Below are 18,872 nucleotides of genomic sequence, written 5' to 3' on the forward strand. Positions count from 1 at the left end.
GAGTAGGCATTTGTTAGATTCAATTACAAAGCTTCAAAGACTTCAAGTTTCTTTATGAGAAGTTTTGACTGAATTATATATTTAATATGTGCAATATAGTGTAGCTTCATTTTGAACATGCAACAATATGTTAGCGGCACAGTCTGATAGAACCGATGACGTACACAAGATGATGTCCTAAACAACCTAAATGTATTAAAATCATATATCAACATAACAAATTAAAGGACCAAACATTCTTTCTGTTGTTCCTAATATCTGTTTTTGTACCTCTCAACCACAGCTCAAGATACATGATGTCTGGGAGACACTCTGTCTGGACCAGGGAGTGAGTGAGGAGAGAGAGAGAGAGAGAGAGGCTGCTCTGTAGTATAACGCTGAGACTGGGGCCACGCCCATTCCCCCCCAGAGAAACTGACTGACTGAGCACCAGCTCCGCCATTCTCTACGCCTCCGCTTCCACCTGGACTCCGACCCCAGCCCTGTCACAGCAATGTGACATCCCACTGACATATCCTCACCCACTCACTCACTCACTCACTCAGTCACTGTCACACACACACTCACGCATGTCCTGTGCCTCAGAAGCATCCCATCTGGCTTGTAATCAGTGTGATGTATGTTCAGTGTCTCAGTGACTTTCCATTGCCCTTGCTGCATAAGGCGAGAGTCTGCAACCTGGTTGAGTGTGTATCTGTGCATGTGTGTGTGTGCGTGTGTGTTTGTATGTGTATGGTGACGAGAATGAGATGGTTTCAGAAGGTGAGGAGATGGAGGATTATTATCTTGTATATTTTATTTATATCTTGAATATTCTTTCCTTCACTTTTAAGTCTTTATTTTTTCATCTTTTGCTCTTTTTGACTTATTTTGTTATTGTATAGACATTTGTTATGTTATTTTTTTGAAAATTCCCACATAAAAGCTGTGATGCATGCGGTATTCTGTGTGATAGAGAGACTAAAATGTGTCTGGACAACAAGAATTGACCAAAACAAATGTGAAACTGTTGCATTAATGTGCCTTGTGTATCACAGTTTTTCATATTCAAAGATTATTTTAAGAAGCTCTAGCAATTAAAACAAAACCATGGTACAAGTGTGATTCCAATGACAGTAAGTGGAAAATACTGAAAACAACAAGAGGGCAGATATGATATCCACCAGAAATGCACCATGTTTGACATATTCTCTTGTCACAATGTGTTCCTCACTCTGCACCCAAACATAATATTTAATAAGCTTCATGTAAATAGGAGAAACAATCACTGCCTGATTTACTGTGAAAAAACAACAACATTGTTACTCATTGTTTAATGTAATAATACAATAAAGTACTGTTTTAACACCCTCATTTGGTCACATGGCAGAAGCATTAGATAAACAGTGATGTGCAAAGAGTGCACAACAAAACTGAGTACAACCCTCTGCAGGATCACAAATATTCAATTAATTGGTACCATCTCCTGACTTTATTACTTTTAGGTTGAGCGCTTAGTGTTATCCATAATGTAAAACATTAGACATGCAACTTTGAAAATACAGGATCCAAACAAAACAACATAACTATGAATTCTAATCAAGGCTAATTGCATGAACGACGATGTGCCAGAGCTTTGTCAGTTTTGACCTGGCTTGTGTTTAATCCGTTATGACCCCACATGGTAACGTACAAGAGCCTCAGTAGATATTGAAACAACATGTGTTGCACAACATAGCAGTGGTTAGCAGGGATAGGGAGAGATACAGTACAAGGAACAGAGGATGCAGTGGCCGAGGATATGGATCAGGAAGTTTTAAGTGGGCCCGTCCAGCGGCTACATAGCACAGATGGACGTGGTAGACGTCACTGCGAAGTCTGTTTACTTAAATGCTGAATGAAATGATGTCTGCCAACCTCAAGGGGCTCGACAGGAGAGGAACTTTTCCACTGATTAAAATTGATTTTGGGCAACTATGCGCTTTGTTGCACATAGGCTGTTCTGGCTTTTGTAGCAGTTGTTAAATATCAACCTTTGGTTTTATTAGTATTTGTTTTTTAGAGGAACCTAATTCTTCTAAAAGCAAATAACATTTTAGTGATATTAAAGAGAGTTTTTACTCAGTTTTGTTGTATTCTGTTTATCTTGGCACTTTGACAAACCATGTTCACAGTATCTTTTCTGATTTACTGTGCGACATGTGTATTATTGGTGTTTTAGGAGTTTAACACCTTCCATGCTACACTACCTTTATATTTATGGATTAAAACAGTATGCTGGCGTCCTCTGCTGCCTACAAAGAGTAGTACACTCTTTAGTTTTCAGTTATTGGTGTCATCAACTTTAACAATGGTGAAGCAGCATGAAAACTGGCTTTGTTCTGTTGAGTCTTAACTGAGCCCTGTTCGTGTTCTGTTTTTCACCCACCATGATACATCAGGCTTATTAAACTGGCACCAGGGAGGACATAGACCCACTTGGTTGAGGATTAGAAAGGGCACAGACAACGTGGTTCCAGACACAGAAACAAAAGCTCATTTTACTCTTAATTTAAAAGCCAAATTAAGTTAGGATGAATCAGGGAGTCATGATTTTTCCATTTCTTACAGGAAAAGACATCAGTTGCATTCAATTAAAAATTTTAAAGCATCTCCGCAAAGTGGGAGGTGTTTTTAGATGGATGAATATTCTGAATGTTCTGAATATTCCTGGGATCTACTTTTACCACCAAAGTGAACATGTAACTGTAGGGTTACACTGGCAAATCTTTATTTCTTACCAAATCCGGCAACGTTGCACTGTCACTCATTCGGACAACTGGAGAATTACCGGCGAGTGCCTCCATAATCCATTTGTTTTGATTTGGTGATTTGCATGTAATTACAATTTATAACCAAATGAGAGAAAGATAGGACGTACGGACCCCTGTTAGGCCACCGCTTCCCTTTACTTTGACTCTAGAGAGTGCGACACAGCCGTTATATTTGCTTTATGTAAAATAAATGAAGACAAATACAGAGTGAACTAAAGACTTTTGCTATTGCTGCATAATGTAAAGCATTTAGTAAGGGCACCTGCCCACCTTCAGTCCTCCCTGCTTTTTGTAACACAACTGTGAACCTGTTAACATTTGTACAGATTGTATACCTACTGTATGTACTAAAGTCATGTTGTTGTAATATTAACTAATAACCTGCAGCCATTTAAAATAATATACATGTAGCATGGTCTCAATTATCTTTTATATTTTCCAAGCTGTTAATAGTAAGGATAAAGAAACTTGTCTATATTTCATTGAATAAAGTTAGAGAAAATTCCTGTGTACTGTATTAATTCTTGGCAAATATAAAGCTAAACAGCAACACCTCACTCTCTGTGCCCTTGCTGTAATAAGACAATTTCTAAAGTATATTTATAAATTTATAAACTATAATGTAGTTTTAAGATTGAATTGGTTATTGCAACTCTGCTCGTGGACACCCTTGAGTGAAGTTTGAGGTAGAGAGAAAACATAATCAACCACAATAATTGAAAAAAAAGTTTTTATTTCTCGTTCTTCATTTTTAAAAAAACGATTTATTTATACAGAAAAATACTCACATACCTGAGGACACAGATTGATCACATTAGATGTCACATGGGCGTAGGGGAGCAGGGTAACATGGTGTACACTCAAGTATCATGAGTTTAAATTGTCTCCTTCCTGAGATACTGAGATGTTTAAACACACAAACACGACCATTAAGTTACGAGACTGGTGTGGCTTAAGAACAATTACAAATTGATCCGAGGAGGGACTTTTCACAAAGATGTGCATGTTTCTGTATATTAACTGTGCACTGAGAAATGAATGTAAGCAGTACAGCTAGTACAGCTCAATTCCCTCAACACATAAAACTTGAGTGAAGGAATCAACGAGAATCTTTCCATCAGTCAGGACTAAACACTCCTAGGAATAAATTCACCGACATTTCTATTCAACTAAATTGAGATGTAACATTTATGTCAAAGATGGTCTACAAATTGGCAACGACACAACATTAGTAAAGACTCACTCTCAAATCTGGGAACTTCCTCCTTCCTGAGACCTGAGTAAACAGCTCCATCTGGCTTGCATCAAATGTAAAAACTGCTTTCTGATACTTCTCATTGTAGCATTTAAAGAACAAAAAATAAAATCCCACAAAAAACTAATTTAGACTGAGCCTCATCCTCATTCGGATTGGAGAAAGTGGCTGGTTAGCATAGAAAAAATGAAAGTGTATATTAAACATACTAGGGATGGGCATTTTTACAGAGCATTATTACAATAAAAGGTGGGACAATAACTCTAACGAAGACTATATGTTGAAATACATGTTATAGTTAACCAGCATTTTTAAAATAAACAAATTCTACTACTGGAGCAGGATTACCTACATGACATATAGAATAAAAACTGCCTTTTCACTCCCCTTGCTTCACATTTATTGGACATATTTGTAAAGATTTCCAGTCATCAGTAGTACACAGAAAGCATTCCTGTCACCCTCCCTCCCTAAAATGATCCTATAATAAATAGCACCTTTTATATTTGAATCACACATGTGTATGTGGACAGGTATATAAAGATATTATAATGTTTATTTCAAGCTGCTTCATATTACAGCCAACTCTTCCTGTGAGCTTTGATGTCATTACTGCCTGAGTTTACCTGACCCCCGCACAGTCAGACTCCACTACTCTAAACCTCTGCATCATTTACATCTAATAATGTTCATCTGCATATTTTCTCCCACTGTATCTTTTTTAGTAAGTGAATCCTTTCATTCATTGTCAATCTCATTCTTTTTTCAGAGCTGGAAAAACCTACAATACCAACATACTTGTCAGAAGGTGTTGAAATACAAATAAAAAGCACAAAATAAGTAAGAAATAACTAATACATTTGGCAATTAAAAGAAGAAGATTGTTAATCTAAAGTATTTTCATTTTTCTTAAAGGTGAGTTCACCATGCCCATCCCTAATACATAAACCTTTGTTAATTCCAATGTCCTTCTATTTTGTTTACTAATATACATACACATTTGCAATATAATGTATTCTTTGTAAATATAGCGCTGTATATAACATTTTTTAAAAGCATGTTAAACTAATTTTAAGGGCTTTTAGGATTAGAGGCAAAGAAATGATAAAATACACAAATGTACAATATTGTATGTCACAGCCTCCCATTAAAGTTTGTCTGGATGGAACGTGTTGCCTTTTCAATCAGAAACTAAACAATAGTAACATGTAAAAATGACAAAATAAAAAATAATTAAAGTGGCATGACTGTAAACACAATGGACACGCTTGCTTGTTGATCCATTTCTATTGGCCAAACTATTATTATGAAGGGCTAATTTGCTTTAATGTGCTTGTAATAAGGAAGGAGCCATAACCTTATTAAGATCAACACAACACAGAGTGAAAACCAAAATGTCTGCAGAGAAGGATGCAGTTAATTGTCAATACATCATACTGCAAAATATTCAGTCTTCTGAGCCAAACTGCAACCAGAACACAAATGGAAGACAAACGTGCCTCCCTACTTAATGGGCATAAACTCAGATGGTCTCAGCTCTAAATTCACTGTGTGCGTTTTAGCTGGGAGCATAATCTAGACCTGATCTGCAGAATCAGCATCTCATTTATGACCATTTGGAAATATTTCTTCTGTGTATCACCAACAGAATCACTAGCTTTTTGCACTGCTTTCTCCTCCTATAACTGCTAACTCTTCTCACATCAACACACTGTCTCCTCCGGAACTGTCTCAGCTTCCTCTTATATACTGAAACGCAAGCTGTGCAGCCTCGCCACAATAGTAGCGTCTAAGAAAACACACAATGTGGTGCAGCCAGACATGTGAGTCTAAGACCAATGTACATTAACAGAGGATGAGATGAAACAAGTTAATAGCTACTACTTCTCCTGTGTTGGTGTTTAACTTAGACTTAAGTGAAATGTTAATTGTACTTGCTTTTTTGATGATGTTGACAGCTACAAGCTATTTTTATTTATCACTTTCCATGTTTTGTCACACTCACAAAATACTGTACAAAAAAGGTTAAAGTAGATCAAGAACCATACATACCCTGTCTAACTTTACCTATTAATCATAATTTAGAAATTAAACACGTTAAAAAGGGCAAATACACAGTTTTGGTACTACTCTACAAGGATCTCCTCAGTCTTTATGGGTTCTAGTGGGGTGCCAGAGTTAGACAAATCAGAGCCTTCGTCTTTGGAAAACTCCTCACGCTGGAGGAGCATTCCTGCGCCCATGTTTCCCTGCAGCCCTGCTAATCCCCCTTGGGTGAAGCACAGGTGTTTGATCACTTCATTGGGACTGGAGAAGGTGGTTGCACAAATGTTACACTTGTAAGGCTTTGACGAGCCCAGGAACATTGCTTCCATCTGGTTGCTATCGTCACCTGCAGCGCACAGCTCCATGCTCTGTCTGTCCACCATGGTGTATGTGTCGGCTCCCTGGTTCAGGCACACGTGACGGGCGGCCTGGTTTGCTCGGCAGAAGCTTTTGCCACAGGTGCTGCATTTAAAGGGCTTTCCTGTGTGGATATACATGTGTTCACGCCAGTGGCTCTTCTGAATGAACTTGCGCCCGCAGGTGGAGCACTCGTATTTCCGCCTTTTCACTTCCCGGTCCAAGTCAGCACTCTCCAGGTTGTCAATATCCGCAATGTCTGATGGGGGCGGTGTGTCTGCCTGAGAATTTGAGCCCCCCACTGCCCAGCTGGACGTGGACACCTCTGCTCGGGGAGAGTCTGAGTTGGTACCTGAAACAGGCGTTTGCTCACTGTCACTGATTATCTCGACAGCCGTAGCAGCGGAGGCGCTTGACCCTGGCTTGCTTCCTTGAAACAACCCCTCCACCTCTAACATGCTGTGTTCTCCAGTCAGAACAGGCGAAAGCGCAGTGCCGAGCTGAGTCGGGGTCTGCTGAAGAATCTGGGTGTGCTGTAGAAGGTGCTCTCTCAGCAGACTTCTCTGTGTGAATCGGCTCCTGCACAGATGACAGGAGTAATGCTTCCTGAAGGAGGAACTCCTCTTCATGATGCTGGGCTTTACATGGAGGATGGCATTAGTTGAGGAACCATCTGCACCTAAAAAGTCGGTTCCCCCCTCCTCAGCTGTAGGCTTTATGGTGCTGGTTGAGGCCTCTGGGTCTGGAGGAGACGAAGCTACCTTGGACTGTAAGGAATTCGTGTATGAAGCTGCGGCAGCTGGTGTGGATGGACACTTCATATCTGAGCTGAGCTGCTCCGTGTCACAGGGGGAGCTAAGCTGCTGTCGGGTGGGCAGTCTGGCTGACAGCGCCACTTGCTGGTCAGAGATCTGGATGCCATAGAGGGAGGTGGAGAGGTTAATGCTGTGCTCAGGGTGTGAATACACCGACTGGCTGGCCTCCTGCAAGAGAGGATAGGCATGCAGAAATCTGACGCCCTGCTCCAGCCGTGCAGGGTCTATCAGCTGAGGTGCAAGCTTGCCCGTGTACATCAGGTTGAGGAGATAGCTGAAGATATCTGGCTGTATGTCAGCAGCTTTCAGTCGCACACAGTCGCTGAAAGACAAACATAGCACAGTTAACAAGTGAAAAACTGTTATCTAAATTCTTTGATGTAACCATGTTGAAATATCACTGTGAGTACATTCCCCGTGTACCTGTCCTGGTGAATGAAGAGCATTCTGAAGTAGTTGGAGAAAGCAGCAAGAACGGCTTTGTGAGCTTTGAAGAAGACATCTCCGATAGCCACAGTGCAGTCACACAGGAAGCCAAACTCCCTCTGAGCGTTAAGCTGCTGCAGCAGGATAAGACCATGGTTGGCCAACTCCATTCTTCAACCTGCACAAAGACACACACACGCAGCAATGAGTTTCCTGTCTGGAAGGAGACCAGAGTTTATTGTGACCACAAAGAGTCAAGCTGACAGGGGTGATCCAACAACCCTGTAAAGGCCAAAGTAACAGTGAAGAATCATTTTGTTACACTGGAGATGTATTGTCCAGCACTAACGGCACAGAAAATACCAATTAATGGTACGGCTTAATGAAACAATTTGTTTATTGTACCGTACTTGTGTATTTGTACATGTTTGCAATTATTATTAAGAGTTAAAAAAAACCATTAAATTAAGACATGGAAAACATTCTTATTTTACTGATTTTTTGGAGAGACACAAAGTGTTCAGGCTGCCTAAATAGTTTGACAACCACCTTTGTACTCAGACAGAGATGTTTCCCTATTGATCCCTCTGACAATCTTAAATAAAACCTATGTCACCTGATCACTGATAGCTTGTAATGAAAATAAAAACAGTGCTAATGGTATGTAAAGGCTAAATGCACTAAATACATTTGTCATTTATTCATCCTCTTGTATTAAACATCCACTTCAATATGAGGGTTTTAGAGTGGTATAGCTATAGATGATTATCCACCAAATGGGAATAGGAGACCCTCACCCCCCAGCTAAGAGAAAAACTACAAAAAGTAAATAAAGCTCAGTTTATCTCTTCAGATTGTCCACAAACTAAAAACTTGGTTCTGTTTGAGCCCAAATGCTTCAAATTCAATCTTGAGGGACATTTCAGAGCTGTGTGCATTCTGCTGACCAAAAAGCTGAGTGCTGCTGTGACCTTAAAGGTCAGCAGAGGCTTCCAGGGCTAGAGCTTCAGGCCGTCACATGATCAGAGTTTTGGGTGTCGACACACATTCCTAAGTCAGAACTGGTTCTACCCCCTCTCAGTGGAGGATGAACACAACCCCTGGGCAGGGTGGAACTCACTTCTCCAACACTTTCACCGCTCAGGCAAAGAAATGCATGAAGACCCAAGATGAGGGATACTGCACACAATATACTTCTAACTCTTTATGTAACCCTTCTTGATAGTGGATACAAAAAAAAACCCAACAAGCCCTACAACACATATGTGTTTGATCATAGAGTTCAGAGTGCAAAGATGATGACACTGCAGGACTCCAGGAAAAGGTTAGGTTTTTGCATCTTGTGCAAGAGGTGCTCAGCAACACCAGGCAATGAATATGTACAACCACCAGTCACGTTCGTGTTACAAACAACTGCATGATACAGTACAGGTAGTTGCCAATTTATTGTGGATCCCTAGATGTAAATAATGCAGTGCAAGAGTACAGTAGCAATAAATCCCTTCATCAAACCCTTAGAATACACAGACACCCCTTCTTCTACATTTAACAGTAGAGTAGCAACAGAGATACACCATTATAACCTTTGTTGCACAGATATTTGTTTTGCACACAGTATCTGCTTTACTGCATTACCACAGTACTACATTTAGCACATTATACACATTTCTATTAAAGCTTGCAATGACTCATCTGCTGTGTTGCTACACAGTTTATAGTTTTGACTGAGGTGTCTTGGATGTAAAATTCAACCATAACAAACAGTTGCAGTGTATTACTCCATATTTTAAAGTGTAAAGTCAACATATATTGAGTTTGTAAAGACTGATGCACAAATACTGAGCTGCCTGTTCATATTTAAACCAGCTAAATGTTGAGAAGATAGGAAAAAAGCCATTTATCACAATAAAGTGTGCACATCTTCTATTCCAACAACTAATTTACAGGTATAATGCTCTACCGGTTTGTCCATTTGTTTTGCTCATGCGATAGATGAGTAGTCGTGTAAACCCATGTGGGGTTAGGGTTAGGTTATACCGGATGTTTTGCGTGAAAACATTTTTAAAAAAACTACAGATTAGCCGCAGTCGCTTGAATTAACCAGAACCAAAAAGCGACGAAATGTGTTGATCAAGTTGTTTCCAACAATAAAGCACCGCCCCTGAAGTGATGTAGACACGTGGAACAGTAACTTCCGTAGTCTCCTCTGAAAATACACCGTAAAAAAAAAAATAAAAAACGCTTGTGAGGGGAAAAACGTGTGCGAAAGCTCGGCACGTTCATTAAACAACATATTTATTAAATAACAGAAGGGAAGCGCAGGAAACCAGCGCCCGGACCGACTCCAGCCTCGGGTCCCTGTCGGCTGCTGCTGCTGCTAGCGCGACAAAAAACGGACATGCGTGCGCGGGTGCGCGCCCCACATAGACACAGACGTACGCACGCACACGCACACGCGAGACGCAGGGGAGGGGGGGGGGATGGGGCCGGTCACGAAATGCGCTTCTTTTAACTTCCCCGAGCCGAAGCTCACACAAGTAGCCGAAATAAGCGGCAAACGAGACGTGAGCCGACGGTGAAACACGGCCGTACCTGCGCTCCGCGTCGCTCCGTGGAGTTTTTCCCCCGTGCGGCCGCTGTTTGCGTGTTTGCTACCGGGGGCGACTCGTCCGTCCTCTCTGGGCTCGCGGCGGCGTGTGCTGCTCCCTGCGAGCGCAGCATTCGTCGGCGGCGGAGAGGGTCGTCCGTCGGTGTTTTCCGGTTCGGGGTTTTACGTTACAATCACATGACTGTGGGTAAAAAAAAAAAAGCCAGCAGAAAAACAGCCGCTGTAAAAAAAACAAAAAACAAAAAAATCCGTTGAGCAAGGGGGCGGTGGAGTTCACGTTAATTTCCCGCACAGTGGAACCGCGCAGCCCCCGCAAGACAGCTACTGACAGCCGGTGAGGTCGAACACAAACAGCTCGCTGAGTGCTGGTTAATCATTCAGCCTGTGTCGTTAACGACACGTTAACCACAACCAGAGTGTGTGTGTGTGTGTGTGTGTGTGTTGTCCCTCAGCCTCACACACTCTGCAGTCACAGCTTTACCCGCAGCCGACTCACATTTGCATGTTTTTTTTTAAGTTGAAGTGAAGCCAGCTCCAGTTTTTTTTTGTTTTTTTTCAACAACTTTTTAAGGAAGTAGCCTTTGTACATGTGGTTTACTGCATTAAAGAAATCCCTTAAAATAAAAAATAAAAAATCACAATATGTCACATTAGTCTAGTTAATTGTTTCTGTAACAATTAAAAAAAAAAAAAAGGGGGCAGATGATACATTATAAACTTTAGTTTTTCACAGTATTTAAATTACAACATCAGACTGAAAAAGATAAATATAAACATTTAATATACTTGTTTATTTAGTTGTGTTCTGAAAACAAATTATACAGCATTCAATCACAATTTACGTTAAATGCATTACAATGTAATGTGAAACTTTTGTTAACTTTTAAGTTTATATTCTTGTTTGGGGACAGGTTGGACTCACTGTTTTCTATTTAGGCCTGCTTGGCTTGAAATATAATATGAGTTACATGTGTAAATAATAGAAAACACATATTCCCTCCTGTTTGTATGAGTTGTGCTGTTTACTGTATATACTCTGTGTTGCAAAACTGTAGGACTATCACATACAATACTAAATAGTGGTATTTGTTTGTGCTTTGTACATGACACTATAGTATTACATTTTGATGGCAGATTATCAGCTTCCTGGATAGTGCTCAACTATTTATTTAATTTGTAAAGTTATACTCATTTCTTAGTACCTACTTAACGGAGCAAAAGTGCAGTAAAAGCGGAGGTCTTGGAAATAGCTTTCAACCAAACCACACTGCCTGTCTACTGGCACAGGAAATGTTTTCCTTTTCACAACTGCACTTTGGAGTCACATCAATATTGTATCATCAGATGTTGTCGTCAGTAGGTTGGTGGATGTTGTCCCAGTGTAAACACCAATTTTTTCGAGAGCTGTCATTACAGAATTGCATTTCAGCCTTAGGACAGACAGTCCAGGGCCAGACCAAGCAAGTCGTAGCCTCTGAAAATGCTCGTTGGGCAGGCAGAGAATGGGTGGAGAGAAAAAGAAGGGGGTGTGAGAAGGGGCAGAAGTCTCTGTGAGGACCTTAGCTAAAGTCAGCAAACATCAGAGACCTAATCCTGTCCACACATCTACAGAAACTAATGAGCAAATACAAATTAAGACCTACAGGGGTACAAACTGTTTAACAAACAAGTGGACCGAGACCACTGGAACAGTAGATGGTAAAAAATAAACAGATAATAATTTATCTTTTATTTTCTTAGAGTAGTTTCTTAGAATAGATGCATATCAGACTTTTCTCTACACTGATTTCTGCTATTTTTTTCTGCAGTTACTAAAACAAACAGTCTGCTTGACATTGCAGTAAAAGTTCAGACGTACAGCGTTTGATAGGGACAAACCTGCGTTATTGCACAATTACAAGCGACTTCTCACAGCACAGTATTTCCAGCAGGCCTGCTGTGTGGTGAGCTGAAACACCTGTTTAAACAGGGCCTTACACGTTAACCGCCGCCTTCCCCATCGTGCATGGCCTGTTTTAAAGCCGGACTGGTGAGTCACTCCTCTCTTGGTTTAGAAAAACAGATCCGGCCAAGCTGGGGCCCGGCTGGGGGATGGGTGGCCGGCGGTGGATGAACACCGGAGGTGGACGCAGCTGGACTCCCACTCCCAAGGACCTCACATCCTGACAACGGCCCACCGTGTTCCCATAGAGACTGATCTGAGGGAGGGAGAGAGGACAAAACACCGCCGCCGGAATGAAAATGAATTCATATGCTTATCTTACAAGCCTAATAGTCACCATTACAACCAGCCTAACAGAATAGAAACCTATTTTTTATTTTGCTTTTGTATAAATAATAAAGAGCGACGCAAAGGTGAGATGGGCCAACTTGAAGCGACGCCGAGTTTAACCTTGTATTTAAAGGCTTTTATAATGAAATGAAAAATGAAAAGCAAAAAAAATAAATCTTGACTGACGGGTTTGGAGCTAAATAGTCAGACCCAGTCCTTTTTATAAATAAAATAATATACTGCAGACAGATTTATTAGGAAGTAATCCTTGTTGCGCCTCACCAAAGGTCGCTACTAGCTATTTTACACCTGTAGTCAAACTGATTTAAAGTATATGTTAGTATCTCTAGACCACTTTCCCTTCCTGGTTTGAGTCTCTGCTGGATTTTCTCAACAGGATCATGCTCGACCCCCTCCCTCCTTTCCCGCCAAAAGCCTAGGGGGTTCGAATTCTGTCCTTTTGTGATAGGGCGAATCGGTGTCTCCATGACAACCGTTGCCCCGAACAACAGGGGATGCTCGGGATGCTGCAGCAGCAGCAGCAGCAGAAAACAATGCGCAAAGCGGCCATAAAGAATATACTGCGGAGCCTGAAAGCTGACATGTGGCTCAAGAAGAGAGCATCAAGGAATTAAAGAAAGCACCGTGTAGCATTGTTGAGTTATTCTTGGTAACGACACGCACGGAAATAAGGACACAAAACTTGTCTACAGTGCAGTTTACACTTGTACCGCTAGATGGTGGCATCGTAAACTAAATCAAACCAAAGTCTAGGCATCCAAGAAATAAATGTAAACATGTAAAATATTTGTTACCAAAGGCAGAGGAAGTTAAACTTGTGGCAATCTCTGCTGTGTCATTTATACAGATCAATAAACGCTACAGGTCGAGTTGAAGCCTCAGTCTAACTTTTGTCATTGTCCTGGAAACTTGATCGATAAAGTTCTGATTTGAACCGTCTCTCACTGCTGGAATCATGGCGGCTGATCCAAGTGTGACCGGAGTTGCTCCTTCACTGTCTGCTGGAGTGGTTGGGTATGTTGACAGCTCGCTCATTTACTTTGTTATTCTCCTAAATGTTGCTGGTAACTGCACCGGTGTATTAAAACAGCAGCCTAACATTTAGTCGTGTCCCAACCAGCTGTAGCGTTAGCCCAGTGCTAACAGAAATGCTTCATTTGGGTAATAACGCTTACTCCGTGTAGGTATGTGAGTGGTTATAATGCATTGACTCAGATAACTAAAAGATAATTAATGCTCTCAGTGGTTAGTGATACTTGTAAGTAGCCTTTATGCAGTCAGAATGTCTGTAAATCATCGGCTAACTATCTACTTAGCTGACTAGCTTATTAGTGCAGTACTCATACCTGCTAAGGTACAGATCCAGGAGGGTTCATTCATGGCTGCTTGGTTTCTTTGCAGGTCTTTTGCATACTTTACGGTGAAAGACAGATTGCCAACCATTCTGACTAAAGTTATTGACACAATACATCGCAACAAAAACAAGTTTTTTGAAGAATATGGAGAGGTAAGGATTGTTGTTGACTCAATTGGAGCTGTTTTTCTAAAGTGGAATGCGGAATTTAACACAGCTTTGGTTTGTGTTTCATCCAAACTTAAATACAGAAAGGTATCGAGGCGGAGAAGCAAACAATATCTTTGCTGTCTAAACTGAGGAACGAGTTGCAAACTGATAAGCCAGTTCTAGCACTGACAGACGGCCTGCAAGACACACAGTCTTGGAACCAGTACCTGCAGAGACAACAGATTCTGCAAGGGGACCAGGAGTCTGTCAGCTGGTTCAAGTCTCCGTGGCTTTATGTGGAGTGCTACATGTACCGCAAGATACAAGAAGCTCTCTGGCTCAAGTAAGAAGCATTCAGATTTTTGGATTATGATATTATGAATTATTAATTCAATTGAGCATAAATAAATTTGTCACTTGTCCTGCAGAATCATAGTACATAGTCATAACTTTCATAGTATTGTAGATGCTAGTTGCCGCCACAAAGAAATTGGTCATTTTCTGCTTTAGCTCTGTCACAGTAATTGCTTTATGCTGTTACCTCAGACTGCAAATTTTATTTCTATTTTACATAGAGACTAATCAAGAAATTGATCATATTTGAATAATAATAAAAGTATTGATATATTGCAAAGCATTAGGAGAAAGAAATAAAGCTTTTCTTGTTTCTTTATATGATGTTTTGGTTGTCTTCCCGTTCTAATTCTTTTTTTTTTTTTTTTTGTATATTGCAGTCCTCCTATCAGTGACTACGATGTCTTTAACGAAGGAAAGACTCAGAGCTTTTTTGAGTCTCAGAAAGCTGTGATGGCTTTGTGTACATACGTGGAAGGTGTAAAAAAGTGCATTAAAGAGCTGTCTAGGAATCAAATATTTGAGCATTTCATCAAATTGCTGCTGGTTAGTATCTTTACTATTGTTTTAACACTTTGCAGCCATGTGAAACATTTTTTATTGATGATATATACTCATATGATATGTACAGTATATGATATATATAATATATATATATATATATATATATATATATATATTATATATATCTGGGATTTCCAGTGGCTGAAAAGTAAAAATCTCTAGTGCCTTACAGCTATAGTCAAGGGGCATTAAGTACTTACTACTTACTACTAATATGCTATACTATAATATACTAATTATTTACTACCGATATAAAAATCTGGCATACACTGACTGTTGGGGTTTCATGTATATGTTCTTCACAGGTTTCTCTATGGGGGAACAAATGTGATCTGTCTATCTCTGCTGGCCAAGATAACTCACAGAAGACCAGTCCATTAGATTCCCTCAACAGCTTGCAACCCTTCATTTTGGTGGATGACTCAAACATGGTATGGTCAACTCTTCTTTCTGCCCAGAGGCCAGGACAGTCAGGGAAAGCCACCCCAGTCAGAGTGGACATGGTACTAGACAACGCTGGCTTTGAGTTAGTCACTGACTTGGTCTTAGCAGATTTCCTGGTTTCTTCTGGCCTCGCAAACGAAATCCATTTCCATGGCAAATCCTTCCCATGGTTTGTCTCTGATGTCACAGCTAATGATTTTCAGTGGACCATCCGACAGACCCTGGCAGCCAATCACATGTGGATGTCTAAAAGTGGTGTGAAGTGGCAAGGCTACCTGAAGGAGGGTGTGTGGTGCTATCATGATCATCCTTTCTGGACACAGCCTCATGAGTTCTCTGATATGGCAGCTGATGCTCCAGACCTGTATGCAACCCTGCAAGGGGCAGACCTGGTGCTCTTTAAAGGTGATCTTAATTACAGGAAGCTGACTGGAGACAGGGACTGGGATCACACAGTGGGCTTTGATACTGCACTGCGAGGTTTTGCGCCTGCACCACTGTGTAGCCTGAGAACTCTCAAAGCCAATGTTCAGGTTGGTCTGCAGCCAGGCCAGGCAGAGAAGCTTGCTTCACAAGATCCAGACTGGATGACCTGTGGCAAGTATGCTGTCATTCAGTTCTACACCCCAGAGTCTGAACAGTAATTGACCACAGGATCACACTGGGAAAACATGGATACGTAAGAACATTACATTAAAGAGTACCATAAGCAGCAGTTACCTTTTAAGCCATAAAACCCCATAAGGCCATAAAGTTAAACGAGGTTACTAAACAGTGGCTTTATTCCTCGTCACTTAGCACTTCATGTTTAATAAAGAAATGGATTATGACAGTTATTAATTCTATATTTTCACTACTGATTTATATAATTTAATTCCAAAAATGTTAGCACTTTTATATTTAAGTGTTCCCCCATAATTTGAACACAACTGTTTACATTGGCAAGTCAGATTCAATCAGCTTTGTCAAGTTTCTTTTTTATTGCAAATAGCTCATGTGTTATCTACAGTATATTAGGTCATGATGTTTACAGGTTAATGTAGATGCTATTAACAGTTACTGGGTTGAAATTAAAGAAGAGTTGGGCTTTCAAAATCTGTCCCATAGCAACCAAAATTCAGTTTTTGCATGCAAATGAAGAGAGTGATAAATGTAATATACTGTGTAGGTATTTTCATCTTTAATCGGCTCAGCATTAGTGATATGCATGCATCAAAACTTGCAGACAGGTATGCAAGTTCACTCAAGGCATTTGGTAAGTGTTTGCAAAGTTGATAGGCTGTTATTGGGGCAATGAAACAACAGTGATGGCCTGCTTGTTCTGAAATGGCAACCCAGACCTCTGTATCTGCATGGATAAATATTGTTGTGCACATTGTTAAGTAATCTAAATCCCCATAGCCAATTTCAGTACTTCACAGTAATGTTAACTATGTTCTCCCAGTACCCTTGTGAAAAATTCTGACACTTTTATAATTGGGTTTGATTTAATAAAGAACTGTAGTGACTGGTCTTCTTTTCCAGACCCTCATTCTTCACAAGCATGAGAAAGGGTGATGTAGATAATAATACTTTCTGTCTTTGGCAGTATTATTTTCTCATGAATAACTATCATGACAACACATTTTTATCTGTGTGTATACACTCACTGACCATTTTACTGGGAACACATCTACAACACAGTCATAAACAGCAGCTCCGTCATACTTTTACAAGTGACTATAATATAATATAATAATATAATATAATATAATTCTGTAAAAAAGCTGATTCTGCTGTGTTTATTATTGAGGTAATAGTGACTGGTTGGGTTGTACTGGAGTGCATTATATTAACGGGTGTTTTTAATGTTGGGCTGAGTTGTGGCTCTGGTGGATTGCATTGTTTGTACATGTGTACCTAATGAAGGCCAGTGAGTGATCTTAACAACTGTCAATCAGCATTAACTCAAGTGCAGCAACAAATTAATTCACACGCATTTGCAGTTACATGTTGTGAAGCCCTTCACAAAGAAATGAGAAATGCATCTGCGGACCTCTAATCCTTAAATATCTCAAATGTGTATCTTAAATATGACATTTTACATGACGGTTTCAAATTAGTTGATCACCTATTGACCTTTCATAAACACAAGGTCAGGTTAGACCTAGAACACCTAAATGTTGCTGCTGAAAATATAGCAGCATGTGTATTAAAATGCTGGATGAGCTGGGAAAACTCGATGGCATCATTTAAGCTGCTGACATGCTTTGTGAATGCGATGTGTTATGAAAATGAAGTCAATTACTGCAAGAAGCATTTTATCTCATCCAAATCATTCTGTCACTTGGGTGATTTTAGCTGGTTCATTTGTTATCCTTCATTTTGCAGGTTTTTTTTTTTTTTAATGTAACAGTGTCTTCATTTTATTACAGGGGAAATGCAAAAAATATATATCATCATCAGGACTACTTGTTTTCCACTTGACCTGACATGTCCTGAAAATTGGGCTGTTTACTCGGGAAAGATGTTGCACAGAGAATGGAGAATTAAGGCTCTGTGCCAAATGTTCAGCTTTTCCTCTGTGTTGGTTTTTGCTTGTGGTTATTTTTATCTGTTTCTTTCAGTGCGTCTCATGGAATGAATATTTTTTTAATAAACAAAAATCACATTTTTAATTTGATCAGATATTTAGGTTGTAATCTGAAATTAATTTTATCTATCTGCACTAAATGTGTATTATTTCTAGATGATGAGATGTTTTGTGACTGATTACATTTAAGACATACTATGAACATGTGAAAATAATCATGCATTTGATCGTTTTTGAAGTCGTTCCATTTTTTGCTTTTTAGTTTTTATTTTTTGACTCCCTCCTTTTTCCAGAACATGCAAAGGACCAAAAGAATCCCTGTAAATCAGAAGACTGGAACGTCTGTGCTTCAAACATCAACAGATTGATTCCCTTAAATCTTTATTTGCATAAATGATCTGCCCTTTGCTTTGATTTGTTTCGATATAGTGGTTTATTTACCCCCTGATTTGACCCATCCATAATTAGATCCTAAATCATTTGTCACTTTTTTTTGTAATTCTTTGTTTATTTAAACATAGAATTTAACTTATGCTGCATCTAATTAAAATAACCATCAATCCCCTTTAGTAGGATTGATTGTGTAATTATTGGCAGCTAGAATGAGATTTGACCTCCTGCTATATTTGCGGTGTTATGGTGACCTGGCACTCAAACAAACCTGGTTATTGATTCGGCTTCAGCTATAATTTGTTTATCCTTTTTTTTTTTTTTTTAACCTTTCTGCTCTTGCCGTTGTGTTCAGTGAGCCTAGCTAGATGTCTTGAGAGTCAGAGAGATGAGTCAAGCAGAGAGGGAGCGAGACAGTCAGTGTTGCTCAGCTCATATGAGGATTAATGTAT

General features: G+C 39.9%; 3 protein-coding genes across 6 annotated transcripts in view; 2 read left to right on the forward strand and 1 right to left on the reverse strand.

The window, feature by feature from the left end:
* The window catches only part of akap12b (A kinase (PRKA) anchor protein 12b), a 32,709-nt gene extending 31,356 nt beyond the window's left edge, over nt 1-1,353 (forward strand). For all 3 annotated transcript variants that reach the window (XM_026341313.1, XM_026341312.1, XM_026341314.1), the window contains one exon: nt 284-1,353. The gene's annotated coding sequence lies outside the window, so the exon portion shown is untranslated. The remainder of the gene's footprint in view (nt 1-283) is intronic.
* A 3,866-nt stretch (nt 1,354-5,219) lies between these two features.
* On the reverse strand, nt 5,220-10,751 carry zbtb2b (zinc finger and BTB domain containing 2b). 2 transcript variants are annotated; one of them, XM_026341374.1, is made up of 3 exons: nt 10,284-10,751; nt 7,689-7,869; nt 5,220-7,587 (listed from the first exon to the last, which is right to left on the reverse strand). In XM_026341374.1, the coding sequence occupies exons 2-3, from the start codon at nt 7,859-7,861 to the stop codon at nt 6,174-6,176; spliced, it is 1,587 nt and encodes a 528-aa protein (XP_026197159.1). In that variant the 5' UTR covers nt 7,862-7,869; nt 10,284-10,751; the 3' UTR covers nt 5,220-6,173. The 2 variants fall into 2 exon arrangements, with proteins under 2 accessions (XP_026197159.1, XP_026197160.1); XM_026341375.1 differs by lacking the exon at nt 10,284-10,751 and having other exon boundaries at nt 7,689-10,264.
* Nucleotides 10,752-13,368: 2,617 nt separating this feature from the next.
* armt1 (acidic residue methyltransferase 1) lies at nt 13,369-16,970 on the forward strand. Its single transcript, XM_026341419.1, has 5 exons — nt 13,369-13,606; nt 13,994-14,099; nt 14,198-14,439; nt 14,831-14,996; nt 15,320-16,970. Exons 1-5 carry the CDS (start codon nt 13,548-13,550, stop codon nt 16,100-16,102), a joined length of 1,356 nt encoding a protein of 451 aa, XP_026197204.1. The 5' UTR covers nt 13,369-13,547; the 3' UTR covers nt 16,103-16,970.
* The last annotated feature ends 1,902 nt before the right edge of the window (nt 16,971-18,872 follow it).

The sequence above is a fragment of the Anabas testudineus genome, chromosome 24 (assembly GCF_900324465.2).
Source record: "Anabas testudineus chromosome 24, fAnaTes1.2, whole genome shotgun sequence".
Lineage (NCBI taxonomy): Eukaryota > Metazoa > Chordata > Actinopteri > Anabantiformes > Anabantidae > Anabas > Anabas testudineus.